We start from the raw sequence: 19,454 nt of genomic DNA on the forward strand, positions 1-19,454 counted from the left end.
TAAATGTAATGTCCCCATTCAGCCCAATTTGTGTTTTATTTTATAGTTTAATATATAGTTTTTTAGCTACTTATTTTTCATTGTTGTTTCTGTTCTGAATACTGTTCAATTTAAAGGATTTGTTGTGGAGTGAGGGGAACTAAAATAGTATAGGCATAGTATTTATAATGTTTGTAAATGTTTATTTTTATTTACCGGTATTTAATATACATAAAAATTAATGTAATTGTTTGCAATTACGAGGTTAAGGGATGTTTTTGTAATAAGATCAATTTCTCTTTCATGAGACTCCCTCTTCTTTACCGGGTTATGTTTCTCCATGTTATAAATCATAAGGGAAGGCTTCTAAACCATGAATTTTTAGGGGCGTGATATTTAAATGACAATTGTTTTCCACTGAACACATTTATCAACATACGATCATTCGTATGATGGGATTGGCGGCATACGAATGTTTCATAAATCACACGTGAACCCTGTTGTAAGATGATTTCTTTGCTCGGATCGGCTCTCATTTCTGTGTTAGATCGATAAATGAGGCCCACTAACTCCATGCATCATAGGGGAAAATCATCATACGGGAAAAGCATCACTTCAATGTAATTGCAAAGCTCTATGTGTACTGTCAAGGAAGGTAAATTGTTTTTCTTGTAATCATCCCTTCCCCTAGGTTTTTTTTTTTTTTTTTTTTTTTTTTAACAGTGTTTTTGATGTTATATATATATATTAGGGCTGTCAAAGTTAGCGCGTTAATAACGCGTTAACGCAAAATCATATTAACGGCACTAATTTTTTTAACGGGCGATTAACGCAGCGCATATTTTCTGTTTGACCCATGGCCCAACCCCTAGTTGGAGAAATGGAGATACACAGTGTTGGCAACTTAGCGACATTGCAGACCTCTTTAGCAATTTTTTTCCCTTCAACAAAGCGCCCAAACCTTATTTAGTTTCTGAGAATCTACCGGTACCGCTGGTTCTGCTCTCTCAGCACGCGCGCGCGCCTCTCTCTCTCTCACTCTCTCTCTGCGTCTCGCGCGGAGGAGCAGCGCTTTAATTCAGTTAAACACAGATATTATGTTGCTTCTCTAATTTTACAAATATAGCCGAAATCAGAGCACGGATATTGTCTTTATCTTAGGCTATGTGTATTTGATTTCACCAGACGACGGCTCGATTATCAGAATTTTTGTGCAGATTAACGTCTTGGAAGGGAGAGCTGGTTATGTTTATTGGGTCGCGTTTCAGTCACCATTTCAAATTCATTCCGTTGTTTGAAAACAGAAACAGTAAAATATAGCCTACCAATGAAAACAGTTTTATTGAGAATTTAGCTTCATCAAAATGGGCACAGAGAGAGACAAACTACAATGTAATAATAAATGCTAAATGTACATTTAGCATTTTCAGAAGAGCTGCCCTGTCATGCAAAAATCTAAACTTTTTTGTGTTAGTAAATTGCTTAGTGCAAAAAAAGAGAAGTAATGGGAACCTGGTATTTCTTTGTTCTTTCTACATGTGTCTAATAGATATGAACAAGTTCTTTGAAAAACATCTATGACCTTTGAAACATGTCTCGTCTTCATGCTATATTGACTATGGTTTCAATAATAAACATACATTTGCATAAAGCATCTATATTTATCCATGCCTACATTGATTAGAGTATTACAAACTTGAAAAGTATTAATTTAAGGTATATTTATAACAAATAAAAAATGTGTGATTAAATGCGATTAATCGCGAGTTAACTCATGACAAACATGCGATTAATCGCGATTAAAAATTTTAATCGATTGACAGCCCTTATATATATATATATATATATATATATATATATATATATATATATATATATATATATTTTTTTTTACATTGAATTTAAAAATGTAATACGTTTCTCTCTCTCTCTCTCTCTCTCTCTCTCTCTCTCTCTCTCTCTCTCTCTCTCTCTCTCTCTCTCTCTCTCTCAGCCTAGATAAGGGTTTTCCATTTGTGGGGCAGGTGGGTGTGGAATCTAAAGTCATTCCAGGTTTGGATAAAGGAGTTCAGGGCATGTGTATAAATGAGCGAAGGAAGATCACCGTACCTCCTCATCTGGCTTATGGAGTCTTGGGAGCTGGTAACAATGTCTTTTGTTTTTTCGCCTTAATAAATCAATTATTTTCCTAGTATGACAGAGAGGCCAAAAAAGGCAATACATATCCCCAATTTTACACAGTGTTGTGTTTACAGTGGTCCTCCTGCTATGGATTTGTTATTTGATTCATTATAATGACTGATTTATTAAAGTTATTTACAAATGATTATTTTATCTTCTTGCAAGAAACAAAATGCATTAACTATCACCATAGAATTAGAAATAGTAATAAGATATTTGACAAAATTGTGGATTGCTGTATGTTTAGGATTCCAATTGCCCTCATTTTTATGTCTCTCGTCCTGGAGTTAGACAGATAGATAACACACTCTTTCTAACACATAGGCTTTTGGGAGAATCCTTTTTTATACATTGAGACGATTTACCAATTTGTTTAGCCACAATTAGTTTAACATTTAAAAAAGAAAATCTAAACTTGAAATTTTTATTTTATTTTATAACATAAATATAGCCATATCCAAATTAAATACGGTAACACTTTAGAATAGTTCCATCATTAATGAATAACTACACAGTAACAAATGAGTAACACAATATTAACACTCTAGTAACTACTATTAACTAACAAGAAACTCTGATTAATGAATGAGTAAGTAATAGTGCTCAGTTGAATGAGGCAGTTCACTATTAGCTAATCAATAACTACTGTTTTTTTTCATACCTCACAGAGGACTACTAAGGACTAGGGATGTACCAAAATTCCAGTAGTCGGTACCGATACCATTAAAATGTTACGGTTCTCGGTACCAATTTCAGTACCACAGCAAAATCTGTTGGAACTATTTTTCTATTTTACTGAACTATTTAAAAAAATATTAAATTAAATTAAATTACTTTATTTATGAAGGTAATCATAAGTAAATAATACATATAAGCATTAAAGGCTACATGCTCTTTAAGCGTAAATATTGCTTATAAAAAAATCCCATGGAGACGTAACTAAATCTACTGTACAGTAACCTAATATAATTATTTATGTCAATTTCTTCAAGTTAAACCGGACTTTTATTTTGACGGGTTGCCGTGAAGACCTTTGAGTTTCTGTGTGTGTATGATATGACGATAGTTTTTTTTTTTTCTCAAATTAAACAGTAAAATGCTCCTGAAGTGACTCTCAGAGTGGCTCTGGAGATGAATTTCATCATGTCATCATACTGTGAGGCAGCAGAGACTGAAAACAGCACGAGCATCACTTGTGCTTCAGTGTGTGTGTGTGTGTGGTAAATGAATCTGTGCGTCTGCGCCATTCATTCACACAGAGACAAGCATAACATGCAGGGTTAATATTTAAATAGTCTCTTTGCAGTTTAATATACACAGACACGATATATATTGTTATATAATGTTAAATGTGACTTTATAGCTTTAAGGGCATTCTGTCACGTACGCACGCGGGGGCGTTGCCCTTGCAGACTCACGCGGTTGCGGGGAGTTTTAGTTTGAGCACTTGCCTGTACCGTGCTACCTGCTGCACGATTGTAACAATACAAAGTATTCATTTAACCCTGAGACCCGTGTGGACATTTGAATTATTTACATGGTGTCAGAAGCATTTGACGGACACATTGCTTCTCTGAAAAGATGGCCAAGTTTCATCCTCCGGAAAGTTTCGCTTTTGATCGTCCAAATGAATGGGCTGACTGGAAGCAACGTTTCCTGCGATTTCGGCTGGCCACTAAACTGAGTAAAGAGGACCCGTTGATTTATGCCATGGGGCCTGAGGCTGAAAACATTTTCAAGTCTTTCACATTTGAGACGGAGGGGGATGAGAAGAAGATTGACGTTGTGTTGGGAAAATACGACACATACTTCTATCCTAAACGCAACGTGATTCACGAGTGCGCCTGTTTTCATCCAGAGATCGCGGCGGCCCGGTGAGAAAGCTGAAATGTTTATCAGAGCCCTTTATGAGCTATCAGAACACTGCGACTTTGGTGTAAATAGAGACAAACACATCTGCGACTGCATTGATGTGGGCATTTTGGACAAGGATTTGTCACGTAAATTGCAGCTAATGGCTGATTTTACACTTGCCCAAACGATTACAACTGTTCGCCAGTCTGAGGAGGTTGCACTCCAAGTTCACCTGCAGGGGGAGTCACATGCCAGTACAGGAAATCCGCTGGAGAGGATTAGGCAGAGGAAAGCCCAAGTGGAAACCTAAAAAGAGAGAAAATGATCAAGGAGACTTAAACTGTGGAAAATGTGGAAAATTGAAACACAGAGATCCGAAAAGGTACCCAGCCAAGAACTCCACATGCAACAAGTGTAAGAAGGTGGGTCACTGGGAAAAGAAATGTTATAGTAAATCAGTCAGAGAAGTGACAGAGACTGTTTCACAGACACCACACTTCCTGGGTGCAGTCACAAATGAAAACAGAAGTGATGAACGATGGACAATACAGTTTGTGATGAACGTTGGACAATACAACACCGGTCAAATTCAAAATTGACATGGGTGCAGATGTAAACATTATGGGAGCAGAGGCGTTCAACAAACTAGTTCCTGACAAGAAATTGGAGTCATCTAATATCACACTGTGCAGTCCAGGTGGTCAGTTGGACTGTTTAGGAAAGTTCCAAGCCAGCATTCGGTGAGCACAGAACACTCAAAACCAAACCTGTTAAAATCCTGTTTAGAGATAATGCTGAGCCATACACAGTGCACACTGCTCGTCGTGTCCCGTTGCCTCTACTGCAAAAAGTAAAAGAGGAATTAAAACGCATGGAGGAAAACGAGGTGATTGAGCCTGTGACTGAGCCCACTGACTGGTGTGCGCCTATGGTGGGACGGTATGAAAATTTAATATCACGATTATAGTGACCAAAATTATCGTGATTATCAATATTATAACGGTTTTGTTAAAACGAGATGAAAGTGTTCAAAAAGATTTGATGCTCACACTGAAAACATTTCAACAAGTTTTATATTTGAAAATCAACAAACAACAAATAAAACAAGCAGCTCTGTGCACTTTTTAAAGCAAGATTCTATTCTGTGGCATTTCCTTCCTTACAATGACCGTCGTCAATAGCAACGCATTATATCACTGCGCACATCCATGTATCACAACGGACGCGCTCTCTCGTTTCATTCAAATACAATTAACGTTAACTTACCGTCTTGAGATTCTGTTTTTAATTGTATTGAAAATGAAATCAGAGTTGATTTATTGTTTACAGAGTTTGATAATATTGTTGTGATCATCTTGTCTGGACGATTGTTTTGTACGCTGTACATAATGGATTTATAAACAGGTAAGATTTAAAACATTAATCTCAATTCAATGTCCCCATAATTATGTGGTAAAAAAATCGGTGTAATAAATGTATAATGATATACATTATTATCCATTAAATGTCACTCTTAATAGTCTTGGCTCAAAGTCACTTGCTGCAAACTTTTCTTTGCGGATGCTTCACGTTTATTTCAAGTGAGTGAGATTAAATATTTCAACTTAAAACAACATTTTATGCCCAATTATTTCCCAGACGTAGTTTTGGTATTGAGGTCAAAGTTAACTTGCCTTGTGTTCGCTATACAACAGTCGGTGATGGTCACACAAGACGACTCGGCAGATCTGAAGTGTTTCTATTGCAGCGACTTTTTCTTGTGCATGTTCTGCAGACAGGGTGACCATCCTCGATTAAGTTTCCCTCAGGACTTTTGTTAAAGCCAAAATATGACCACACCTCAGAATTGGTTCTCTTAAAAGGCTGAAAAATCTCCCGAGCACGGTCACTGCCTTCCGACGTTCTTGAATAATAAAAAATAAAAAAACATTGCGCGCTGCACGCCTGCATCAGACATTTTTGCCTTCTAAACAGGATTAATAGTGAGTTATTGAAATTATAGAATCTCCAGCATCTGTTGTCAGATAGATGTCATTAAAAACCTTCAGTAGTGCTGATTCGGTACTGTGGAGTGCTCGAAAGCCGGATTGAAACTTCTCATATATAGAATGTAAATTTAAATAAGAATGTAGTTGATTTGATACAACTTTTTCTAGAATTTTTGAAATAAAAGGCAAATTAGAGATAGGCCTATAGTTATTCAGAACAGCAGGATCAAGATCTGGTTTCTTGATTGATGGAAGTACTAAGGCATTTTTTAGATCAGCTGGAAAGATCCCTAAACTAAGTGATTTATTAACAATGGTGAGTGAGCTTGGTCCTAATGTGTCAAAAAGTTGTATTAAACTATGAGGTGGAATAATGTCTAATGAACAAATTGTAGGCCTAAGATGGGTAATAATTTCAAGTAGATGTGAAATAGAAATAGGATCAAATTCATGACAAACTGAGGAGCATGGAGGTAGCTTAAACGGAGTGTTTTCAGTGTCATAATTGTTCTGAATTTCATCAGTACCTGGCCTATGATTTTCGATCTTATTAGAAAAAAAAAACTAAGAAAATCATGTCACAGTGTCTGTTGTGTTTCCACTGGGTGTCCACTAGAGGTCCCTTCCTTCCTTTCTGTCTCCATTCATCCTGGAACCACATTTCCCATAATCCTTGTTTGTTCCCATCACTTGTGATTACACCCAGCTGTTCCCATTTATGTTGTTAGTGTCTGTGCATAAATACCCTGTTTGTGTTAGTTCATGTTACGGAGTCATTATTGTATGTCACTCGTCTACACTAAGGTCTGTTTCTAGTCTGTTCTCGTTTTTGTTCTTGCTTGTTTTGTTTTATTGTTATTCTGACGGATGAAATGGTTTTCGACACTGGCATGGACGACTACGATTCTGATTATTATAACTTAGACGCTTGCATGGATGACGATGATTTGGACTGCCCTGAGTACTGTGTTGCTGCATTTGGATCCACCCATTTCTCCGCTAGCAATCATGACAAATCATCACCATTTAGGTGAGAAGGTACCGGAGATGCTTTAATAGGTGGATTTAAAGCAGAGTTTATAGTAGAAAAAGGTAACTTTGGTTTTTGTCTATATTATTCAGTTATTTGTGAAAAATACTGATATTTTGCCTTCTTAACTGCATTTTGAAAATTAGATAAGGCATCTCTCAGTACTTCGTAATACACCTGAAGTCTATGCTTTCTCCATCTTCGTTCAGCCTGTCTACATAGCCGTCTAAAACTATGTACAGTCTCGTTCAACCACGGCTCAGTTTTTTTTTTAAGCGTTTAGGTTTAAGTGGAGCAACAGAATCTAAGACACTTATACAAGTAGAGTTAAAACGGTCAATATAAGGAAGAGAGCTGTCTAAAAATTCACTATCACAGATGTTTTTATACATCTGAGAGAAGTTAGATATAGCAATTGAATTTAGTGTCCGAGACCAATGTACTGGCTTATGCATTGGAATTGACTCAAGGACCAAAGGTATAGAAAAAATTATTGGCTTATGATCAGAAAAATTAAGTTCACTCATTATGTCAGAAACAGATAGTCCGTGCGTTAAAACCAAATCTAGTGTGTGGCCCTGTACATGAGAAGGGCCATCTACCCATTGAGAAAGTTCAAATGATTCCATCAGATTTACGAATTCCTTTGACAAAGAATCAGTACCACAGCAAATATGAATATTAAAATCACCAAGGATTAAGAGTCTATCATATTGTGTTACAAGTTCGCTTAAAAGTTCAGCAAATTAACCGATAAAATCTGTTGTGGATTTCGGAGGGCGATATACAAGTGCCACCACAACCGCATTTTCAACAGTTAATCTAAATAGCTGTAATTCAAAGCTTTTTAATGCATTGGTGGACAGTGACTGGCAAGAAAGTTTGTTTTTAAAAACAGAAACTAATCCTCCACCCCGTCCCGTAGTCCGAGGGGAGTTTAAAAATAGATAGTCCTGAGGTAACAGTTCAGTCAATGGCGCCAGATCTCCAGGTTTCAGCCATGTCTCAGTTACTAATAACATGTCCAAATCATTTGAGACAACAAAGTCATTTAAAATAAAAGTCTTATTTACCAGTGATCGGGCATTTATCAGTGCCATCCTGGATAAAACCTGCTCTGAGCTCCGTTGTGGCTGATGATGAAGTTGTCGAAGATTGTTAGAGTTCACACTTCTGCATCGTATCCGAGGCGAAACATCAGCGGAAGGTCAACCACCCAGAATGAATCCTCCAGTGCACTTGCTCAGGTGAACACAACGAAACAGAAACTGACCACGTAGGATGAATCATCCGGTACATTCGCTCTGGTGAACGCCACGAGACACGCCAGCCACGTTCCATCGGAAGCAACAGACGTCCATCGGCTGCCCGCTGGAGCATTAGCTGAAATTTCAGCCTTACTGCAACTCCTCCTCGCTTCCCACGTCTCCGGCGATTTCGGCGTTTCCTCGGTAGAGCACAGGGAAAACGGCACAGGAAGGCAGGTATATTCGCCAAACATTTGGTTGAATGATAGTCAAATCCTCCCAATCCATTTTTTGATAACTGTTCAGTTGAATATCGAATGTCCAAAAGTTGAAAGCGGTCATAAACCAGTAGGGAGGAACAGTGGCGAATAAAAGTAGGAAATATATATATAAAGACAAACAAAACGCTAAGCAGACGGCATGCCTCACACACTGGCGCCATCTTTAAATTCCAATCTTTAAAAAAAGTTAACCACCTTCATAACACCCTTTGAGAGATATGCGTTTAAAAGTCTGCCATTCGGAATCACAAGTTCTCCGGAAATCTTCCAACGCAAAATGACAGAGACCCTCAATGGCCTGGTAGGCGTGGCTATCTTCATGGATAATGTCCTCGTGTATGGAGATACTCCAGAGCAGCACGACCAACGTCTCAGCAAGGTGCTGGAAAGGATTGAGTCAGCCGCCCTGAAGCTAATCAAAGAAAAATGTAAGTTTAGGCAGGACCAGCTTCACTTCCGCTACATCATTGACAAATGAGGTGTGAGGCCCGACCCTGAAAAAGTCAAGGCAATCCGCGAGCTCCCACCACCACAGAACGTGCAAGACCTAACGCGTATTTTGGACATGTTCAATTACTTAGGGAGATACATTCCAAATTTGTCTACAGTGTGTCAGCCACTTTATGACCTGTTAAAGTCCAAGTCAGTATGGACGTGGGACCATTCTCAGCAGGAGGCATTCCAGCTGATTAAAGACATCCTGTCCACTTCTCCAGTCCTGAAGTTCTACGATGTGAACCGGCATACTGCTGTCTCAGCTGACGTCAGCAGTTATGGCATAGGCGGAGTACTGTTGCAGCTACATGAAGGGGAATGGAAACCTGTGGCATACTGCTCACGTCGCCTGTCTGATGCCAAGACCAGATATGCACAGATTGAGAAGGAGTGTTTGGCGAGCGTCTGGGCCTGTGAGAAATTTGGAAAGTATCTGTGTGGCCTTGAGAGCTTCAAATTGGTCACCGACCACAAACCTCTGGTGCCACACATGAATCAGAAAGACCTGGACAACATGCCAATACGGTGCCAAATACTACTCATGAGACTTATGAGATTTAAACCGATGGCCGAATATGCACCAGGGAAGACCTTAACAGTGGCCGACACACTCTCACGGAGTCCACTACAGTGCCTGGAAATGGAGACTGACACTCACTCAGACGTAGCGTGCTATATAGCAGCCGTTGTAGACGCCCTGCCTGCAACCCCACGTAAGCTTGAGGCCATAAAGACAGCTACAGCAGCTGACTGTAACCTTCAACTGGTGTTGCAGTACATAAAGTCAGGGTGGCCATATTGCATAGGCCACGCCCCAGCAGCAATCAGAGAGTATTTTCCCATGAAAGCTGAATTATCTGAATACAATAGGATCATCATCAGAGGCAGCCGTATGGTGATTCCAGATGTGCTGAGAAAAGACATCCTGAACTGAATACATAACGGACACCAAGGTTTGACAAAGTGTAGAGAGCGAGCCCATGCGTCTGTATGGTGGCCCAATATCTCATCAGCAATCCAACAAAAAGTCCAGTCCTGTCAGGTATGCCGTTAGATGAAACCCAGCCAGCGGAAAGAACCTCTCATCTCTACCCCCCTTCCTGACCGGCCTTGGATGAGACTTGCTATGGACCTGTGTGATCATAACAAACACACTTACCTTGTTGTGTCTGACTATTTTTCCCGGTTCCTGGAAATACTTCACCTGCCAACAACCACTGCCTCGCAGGTAATCTTGAAGTTGAAGACAGTGTTTGCAAGATTTGGCTGTCCAGACGAGGTTGTGTCTGACAATGGGCCTCAGTTTTCATGTCAGGAATTTAAAGGCTTTGCAAGAGAGTTTGACTTTATAGACATCACTTCTAGTCCACACAACCCTCAAGGGAACGGGCATGCTGAGAGAGGGGTTCAGACTGCTAAAAGAATCTTGACGGAGAAAGACCCTCTGCTTGCCCTTATGTACTTTCGGTCAACGGCTTGCACCACCACAGGTGTGAGTCCGGCAGAGCTACTCATGTGCCGGAAGATAAAGACAACCCTTCCAACACTGGAGGCAAATCTACAGCCCTGATGGCCTGATCTGGAAACGGTCAGGACTAAGGATGCATGGGAAAAGGGGAAACAAGCATTCTACTTTAATCAGCGCCATGGAGCTAGGCCCTTGCCTTCTTTAAAGCCAGGTGATCCTGTCCTCATGAAGCTGGATCATCAGAAATTGTCAGGGAGTTTTTGCCATTGTCAGGGGAGACAGCACCACACCACGCTACTTTGTTATTGAAACACCTCAGGGAGCAACTTTGGGACGCAACTGGCGTCACTTGCAGCATGTTCCTCCGGAAGCTGGAGACACTCCAGATGGACTACAGCAAGGTGCTGCCACACAGCAGCCTGACACCGCAGTCTTCGCTGACACTGCATCACCAACCCCCAGTGTCAAACCGCCAGAGACTCAGACTGGACTGTTCCATACCTGGTCTGGTAGACTGAGTAAACCTGTTGAAGGGATGAATCTGTGAAGGTGTGGCTATTTTGTTCATCTTTGGAGCCATGCACTGTGGGGAGGGGAAAAGATGACTTAAAGGAAATGTTTGTTGATTTTGTGGACTGAAAAGTTTATTTACACTACGAAGAGAGCTTATGTTCTAATGCTCGTTTATATATTGCACAGAGTAATGTTTGATGAGTTAAGCCTACTGATACTAGTGCCTTACTGTTAAGTGCAGTACCGTTCAAATGTTCAGTTATAGGAACAGTCAGGATATCTTCGGTATCTTGTGTATCCTCAGAGAAAGAAACAAAACTTAAAAGGGGAGATGTCATATAATGTGCACATGTAAATGTGACTTTATAGCTTTAAGGGCATTCTGTTACGTACGCACGCGGGGGTGTTGCCCTAGGAGACTCACGCGGTTGCGGGGAGTTTTAGTTTGAGCACTTGCCTGTATGCTACCTGCTGCACGATTGTAACAATACAAAGTGTTCATTTAACCCTGAGACTTGTGTGGACATTTTAATTATTTACATATATATATATATATATATATATATATATATATATATATGTATATCTATTATATCGTGGTATATATCGGCTACAGACAGTGCTCCATGTAAAAAAGTTAATCTGGAGCCCCGCGCTTAGATAAAAACACGGAAGCGACTTAAAGCAGCTGCCTATTAGTGGGTACCGAATATACCCGGTACTACAGAAATGCTGGTATCGTCACATTTTCAGTACCGACTTGGTACAGAAGTACCGGTACTTTGACAACACTACTAAGTACTACTATGGACTACTATATACAGGTTCATAACAGAATTCAATTAACATGAATAATGCATAATGTATAATTTATTAAAGTAACTTTACTTTATCATGATCTTAACTTTAGATCCCCCTCTAGTAATCTAAAGTGAAAAAACATAACTCTCTAGTAATGACTGAAATCAATGTAAGCTTTTGAAGTTTTTGTAAAGTATTGGATAGTAATGACTCAAGTGTTACTACACCTAGATAGGACTACAAATTATTTTGATCAATATTCTAAAGTTAAAAGCATAATAACTCCCTTGGTAATGACTGATGTCATTGTAAGCTTTTTAAGTTTTGTAAGATTTTGGAGAGTAATTCCTTCCGATGGATTTGTTATCACTTGAGTCATTTCAACTGAGCACTATTACTTGTCAGGGTTCTGTCATCTCGGTCTAGTGTGTTTCTTGGTTTTGTGACAGAGCCCTGACACTCCTGTCTTTGTTTGTGTGTCTTGTTGTGTTCTGTTCCCTTTCACTTCGGTCACGTTCAGGATGTACCATACTGATTGGAATCACGCTTAGGGAGCCTGTCATCTTCGAGTATTGAAAAAAACAAGCCAATGCATATTGGCATGCAAGATTTGCATCACGGGTGTATCTGCGTCTTTTTCAAGATGCCATTCCACCCGTGCGTTTCTGGATGTGGTCGTTCCCTGTCCCCAGCTGACGGTCACAATAGATGCATCACGTGTTTTGGCTTACAGCACGCTGAAGCAGCTTTTGTGGATGGTTCATGCAATGTGGATTTTTATTCTGTTGACAACATAGAACAGCAGTGATCAGATTCACGAATCACCCTCGTGCATATTTGCAGCCATTCACTCTCTCGGCTGTCGCAAATCTAAATTAACTCTCGTTTACATAAACTACATAATAAACAGTTATAAATCAACAAATTTGAAACTCATGGTCTGTACCTGTTGACAACATAGAACAGCAGTGATCAGATTCACGAATCACCCTCGTGCATATTCTGTAATGGAGGTGAACATTAAACTTGATATTACAACACATATAACAGTTGCACGAACCCAAATCATATAACACTTCTAAATACACGTATAACTCAGTATTAACCCATTAAATGGTTATGCAATTAATACAATATATTTTACTCATGGAGCACTCACTCACTGCAGCCATTCACTCTCTCGGCTGGCGCAAATCTAAATGACCCTACCGGAACCAGATCATCATACTACCAGATCTGGGCGGAGAGTGCAATTAAAGGGGCCATACATGAAAATAAATGTAGCAAGTGGAAGCACATATTTGACCAGTTACACTAGTTTAGCTTTCCTTGATTGCACAAGTCTTTGCAACTTTTCTTCCTTTGCTTTCTCAGTAATTTTTACTGGTCTTTTAGTACTTGTGCAATCCTCAGTGTTCTTCATAATATTGTTACTTATTTAACCTCCAGCATTGGTTAAATGCTGTCATTGTCCTTATATTATTTCATTGTCCTTATATTATTTACATTTAGATAATCTCGAACCTCTGAGGTAATTCTAGAACACCCTTGTCAAACGCAATTCAAACTGGCATACACTTCAAGATCCATTGTTCCATAAAAACATCCATATATATTCTTGTCAAACACGTCCTTATCCATCTGGAGTTATTTTTCTTTACTAATGTGAGTGCACAGTCCCCCGTTTGAGAGTTCTTAAAAACTCTCACAAAAATACAAATTTAGACGCTTAAAAGTTCATTCTTGTAACTTGTGTAAGTTACAGGCACATAGCAAGTTCATTCTTGTAACGTGTGTTAGTTACAGGCACATAGCAAGTTCATTCTTGTAACTTTTGTAAGTTACAGGCACATAACAAGTTCATTCTTGTAACGTGTGATAGTTACAGGCACATAGCATGATCTGTGTTGTACATCTGTAATTGCATGCTGACACAGAAACAACCATGCAATTAGGGTCCTTGAAGTCCTTACGAGTAATAGTCTTTTCTGGTTTGAACTGTTATTTCCTTGTGCTGGACGTGAGTCATTTGTTGGTTGACACACTTGATACTAACAGGTTTCCGAACCATGAAAAGGTTTTTATCTTCAGTCATCTGGTGTAATTTTGTTGAAAGATCAAGAATGTCTTGTATTTTGTTCAAGTTCTCTGATGGATGACTGAAGTTCTCGTAGATGAGTCTCTGCGTTGTGTATTTTTTCTTTTGGGATAGTTCGTTCTAGCCTGGCTAACGTCAGACCACTTTCTCTTTGAGACGTGGTCTGGGAACCACATGTGCATTTTCTCGGATTTGAGGCGTGGTTTACGAATGCCCAGAGCCGTTTATTGGGCGCTACAAATGTCTATCAAATGCGCCTGTACGTAGCTCATAGCCAATCGTTTCAATTATACCAGATGACGTATGTAGAGCGACAGATATTCAACAAAGAAGAAAACGATGGGTCAGAGATTTATGTGTACACCAGAGTCCAGCACGGGTCCGATTTTGTAAATCCGCACTGCTTAAAACCGCACCCAACCCGTTTTCCGTCAACAGCACTAATTAAAATCTGCACCCGACCCGCTTAAAATAGTACCGACACCCGACCCGCACCCGAAATAAAATCAGTTTAGACTATCACATTATAGACACACTTACACAAATGTTTATTGCCAGGTCATACAGAACTTATTACACGACAATTAACACAAGGACAACTTCAGCCGAAGCTGTCAAAAGGCCGGTACATGAAGAACATGGCTAACGTTACCACAAAACTGAGTAGCCTTATCACATTTTACCAATCGAACAGACGCGGCTACAACACTATATCTGCCACGCAATTTCGTCTAGCCTATATCTGACCATTTTGGGTTCAAACACGCCCTGCACACCACACATACTGTACTTAACAGTGTTAAATATGAAAAATACCGTTCGATAGAACTGCTTTCTTACCACAGTTTCTGCGTGCTTCCTCGGGGATGAAGTTCCACATTTGCGGCTATCCAACACGAAAATGTTTGCAGCAAAGCCTTTCACAATATTTTCTTCAGATAACTCCAAATTTCTCCCACACACTGGACTTGATTTTTGATGACGTATTGTCGACAACTTTACAATATCCACTAGCTATTGTTTTCTTCAACTCCTCAGCATCTATCTCGACGACTGCAAGCAGATCGCGCGCGCGGTTATGAAGAATTTTTTTAAAAATGAAAGTAGCCTAGGTAACGTTATAGATCCTGGGAGGGCGTGGCGCGTGGGCACAAATAAACTGATGTTGATTTTAAATTATTTTATCAACTTGAAATACAGGCATATTTTTGTAGATGTGTTCCTAAAAATATGCATATATTTTTACATCTCATGTTAGATCCATAGATCAAAACAAACTGCTTCGGTGTGTTGCATAGATGTCGTCATCGTCTTGCTGCTCCCTCCCCGTTCTGTTATTGGTTCCCTAACTGAGGCGAAAATCTGGTCCATGGTAGCCAGACTGCCTAGCAGCGTGAATAAAATCGCGCTGCGCACAAGGCAGCATGGAGAAACCCAGGCTAAGTTCGTTCAGCAATGGGTCTAGTTGTCTTCTTGAGGTTGTGGCTTCATATGCAGGTGAGACGATCGTTGCATATGGATCTCGGAAACAGCCATCAAGTGGTATCTGCACAGAGGAAGAAAGAAAACAAAAGTGAAAGTGACACGTGACGGCCAAGTATGGTAACCCATACTTGGAATTTGACCTCTGCATTTAACCCATCCAAGTTAATGCACACACATTAGGAGCAGAGTAGTGAGTAGTTAACACACACACACTGCAAACGTGGATACACACCCAGAGCAGCGGGCAGCCTTTGTGTGGCGCCCGGGGAGCGATTAGGGGTTAGGTGCCTTGCTCAAGGGCACCTCAGTCATTTCCCACCGGTTCTGGAATCGAACCAGCAACCTTTGGGTTACCAGTCCAACTCCCTAACCACTAGGCCATGACTGCCCCCAAAAGATGACAGAGCAATATTTTTGCAAACACTAGGGTTGTAGCAGTATTTGTTTAAATACGGGTTGTATCGTTTTCAGAGTCTGCTGTTGTTGTTTCATTCTTTCCCTATTTCTTAATTAATTTGACACCTATGCACCAGTGAGGTGGGGATAAACTACTGAGGGGGGGAAACCTATGAGGAGATCTTCACCACATGGCTGACCCCCGAGGCCTGTTGCACTTCGGTTCTTCCATGGGCTCCGCACTGGTCTGTGTGTCCTATTCTGTCCCTGTTGTGTGCACACTGTACAGTGTGAGAAAATTGGCACATTTCCATTCTCCAGTGAAACATCAGTCATAATAGACATCATAATAGAGGATGGGGGTCTAACTGGAATATTTCTGTGGTATAACATTTAAGGCTGAGTCTACTTCACTTTCCTTTTATTCTATTAAACAAAAAACAGTATTTAGGGGCCAAGCACCGAAGGTGCGGAGGCACCTCTTCTTCTTCTTCTTCTTCTTCTTCTTCTTCTTCTTCTTCCTCTTCTTCTTCCTCTTCCTCTTCCTCTTCCTCTTCCTCTTCCTCTTCCTCCTCCGCTCTGGGAGTCTATGGCAGCCCATAGAACCGATTGCGGGAAAGTTGTTTTGGTTTGACATTCTGATAGAGGACAGTCCCAACATTAAATACACCAATTTTGGTGTTTCTAAGTCATTCCCTCTAGCGCCACCAACTGTCCAAAGTTTCACTCATGTTTATTCTAATAACTTTTGAACCACAAGGGCTAGAAACAAAATTCTTTTTTCCTCTGATTCCTGACCTCATGATGATTCGATTCCCCGTGACGTCATTTTCCGTCATGAAAAGTTTTCCGCCATTGTGAATTTTCCGAAAAAGCTACTTTTTCGAACTCCTCCTAGGCCGTTGCTCCAATTTCCATGAAAATTGAATCAGATCATCTACAGACCATGCCGACCAAAAGTTATGGAATTCAAATTGATTCGTCAAACCGTTTTCGATAAACGCTCGAACAAATTCTACGTAGCGCCTGCAAAAACAGTCGTAAGGCTGTATCTCCGCAACGGTTTATCGTATTCAGACCAAACTTGGTACATGTCATCACAAGCATGACCTGAGGCTACATGCTGCGTTTCGGCGCAGCGCCCCCTACTGGTCCGGAGATATGAAAAATGGCTATTTTTGCTTATAACTTCTGAACAGTTTGTCCAAAAATCATAAAATTGGTCTTGTTAGATTCAGGGCAACATGCCGAGTCGACTGATATCCAATTTTACCATATCGGCCATTTTGACTGTCGGCCATTTTGAATTTTGTGCTAAAATGCTGTATTTTAAGAACGCATCAACGGATTGTTATGAAACTTGGTATGGGTCATCAGCTCAATGTCTTGAACGAGCGTGAGAAGTTTCGAAACAGCGCCACCTAGTGGTGATTTTTTTTTTTCAAATGCTTATAACTTTGGGTGTGGTCGACTTATTTTCACGAGACTAATATCATTGGACTCCTGAATCGTTGCCGAGTCCAACGATACCAAACATGCTAGGTTTCGCCTTACGGTTTGTGTAGCGTTGTGATTTAGCGCTTAAAAAACATTTGGCTATATCTTCGAAACCGATTGTCCGATCGAGACGAAACCTCCGTCAGAAGTTTGGAAACATAGGTCGATAGCTATACACAAAATGCGAAAATATTGATAGTAAGGGGTAGTAAAATTCAATCAAAGTCATGTGTCAGTCATTTTTTACGTGTTTTTTCATATAAATGTCTATAACTCCGAAGCGAATTGAGATATCTTCACCAAAATTGACACACATATGTATGGGCTCACTCTGAGGACACATACAAAAAATTGTGGGACTGAGCCTCTTGGTGGCGCTATAATAGAACAAAACATGATATTCCCATTGATTTCAATACAGTTTTGTGAAATAAAATGCTATACTAAACAAATGCATTGGTGTAATATTACGAAACTCAGAATGTGCCTTCAGCACCATCCCCTGAAGGTACTCAAAATATTTGGAAACAGCGCCACCTAGTGGTCAAAAGTTATAACAAAATTTCCAAAAAGGCTAATAACTTTTGAATAAATCTGGCTATTGAAATGACACTGGTCTTAGTATATTTCTTGGGGCAAGCCGAGAACATAGATACCAAGTTTACCTTATTTGGCCTAACTTCCTGTCCGCCATCTTGATTTTCATTCAAAACCTACTTTTTCGAACTCCTCCTAGACCATTTGTCCGATTTTCACCAAAATCGAATCGTATCATCTCCAGACCGTGCTGACTAAAAGTTATGGATTTCGTGTCGATTGACAAAACCGTTTTCGTATAGCGCAGCAGCAAATTTAAGGCATGATGCCAAAAGGACTATTCAGGCTTTATCTCTGTAATGCCTTGACATATTGACACCAAACTTTGTATGTGTCATTGTCACTTCACTCTGACCACATCACATCAGTTTTGTAACTGCGCCACCTATTGGTCGAAAGTGATAAGCCATTAAATCATTTTTCATTACTGTTTCTATGATTTTTCAGGCATTTTGCCTAAAATCCTCTTTAAATGTCTTTAATTGCTCATTGTTGCCGTTGGTCTGACACGTCTTGTCATCCTTTTCTGCTTGGCCCCGGTAATGGCTGCTTGCAGCTATATTTATTCTTCTTCTTCTTCCGCCATGGGAGTCTATGGCAGCCCATAGAACCGATTGTGGGAAAGTTGTTTTGGTTTGACATTCTGATAGAGGACAGTCCCAACATTAAATACACCAATTTTTGTGTTTCTAAGTCACTCCCTCTAGCGCCACCACCTGTCCAAAGTTTCACTTTTATTTTGCTAATAACTTTTGAACCGTAGGGCCAATCAACAAAATTCTTTTTTCCTCTCATTTCTGAGCTCGTGCCGATTCGATTGCACCCTATGACGTCATTTTCCGTCATATAAATATGGCCGCCATTTAGAATTTTCTGAAAAAGCTACTTTTTCGAACTCGTCCTAGACGGTTTGTCCGATTTGCACGAAAATTGAACCAGATCATCTTCAGGCAGTGCTGACCAAAAGTTATGGAATTCAAATTGATTCGTCAAACCGTTTTCAATAAACGCACAAATACATTTTACGTAGCGCTAGCAAAAACAGTCGTAAGGCTGTATCTCCGCAACGCTTTATCGTATTCAGACCAAACTTGGTACAAGTCATCACAAGCATGACCTGAGGCAACATGCTGTGTTTCGGCGCAGCGCCACCTACTGGTCCGGAGATATGAAAAATGGCTATTTTTGCTTATAACTTCTGAACAGTTTGTCCAAAAAGCATAAAATTGGTCTTGTTAGATTCAGGGCGACATGCTGAGTCGACTGATATCCAATTTTGCCATATCGGCCATTTTGACTGTCGGCCATTTTGAATTTTGTGCTAAAATGCTGTATTTTAGGAACGCATGAACGGATTGTTACGAAACTTGGCATGGGTCATCAGCACGATGTCCTGAAGGAGTGTGAGAAGTTTCGAAACAGCGCCACCTAGTGGTAATTTTGTTTTTTCAAATGCTTATAACTTTGGGTGTGGTCGACTTATTTTCACGATTAGACTCCTGAAACCTTGCCGAGTCCTACAATACCAAACATGCTAGGTTTCG

General features: G+C 40.1%; 1 protein-coding gene across 4 annotated transcripts in view; it reads left to right on the forward strand.

Moving 5' to 3' along the window:
- fkbp10a (FKBP prolyl isomerase 10a) overlaps window positions 1-19,454 on the forward strand; it is a 387,049-nt gene that overhangs the window by 63,442 nt on the left and 304,153 nt on the right. For all 4 annotated transcript variants that reach the window (XM_081377332.1, XM_081377334.1, XM_081377335.1 and 1 more), the window contains one exon: window positions 1,973-2,121. In XM_081377332.1, the coding sequence (XP_081233458.1) occupies window positions 1,973-2,121 (149 nt within the window). The remainder of the gene's footprint in view (window positions 1-1,972; window positions 2,122-19,454) is intronic.

This window comes from Scardinius erythrophthalmus (genome assembly GCF_964197995.2).
Source record: "Scardinius erythrophthalmus genome assembly, chromosome: 10".
NCBI lineage: Eukaryota > Metazoa > Chordata > Actinopteri > Cypriniformes > Leuciscidae > Scardinius > Scardinius erythrophthalmus.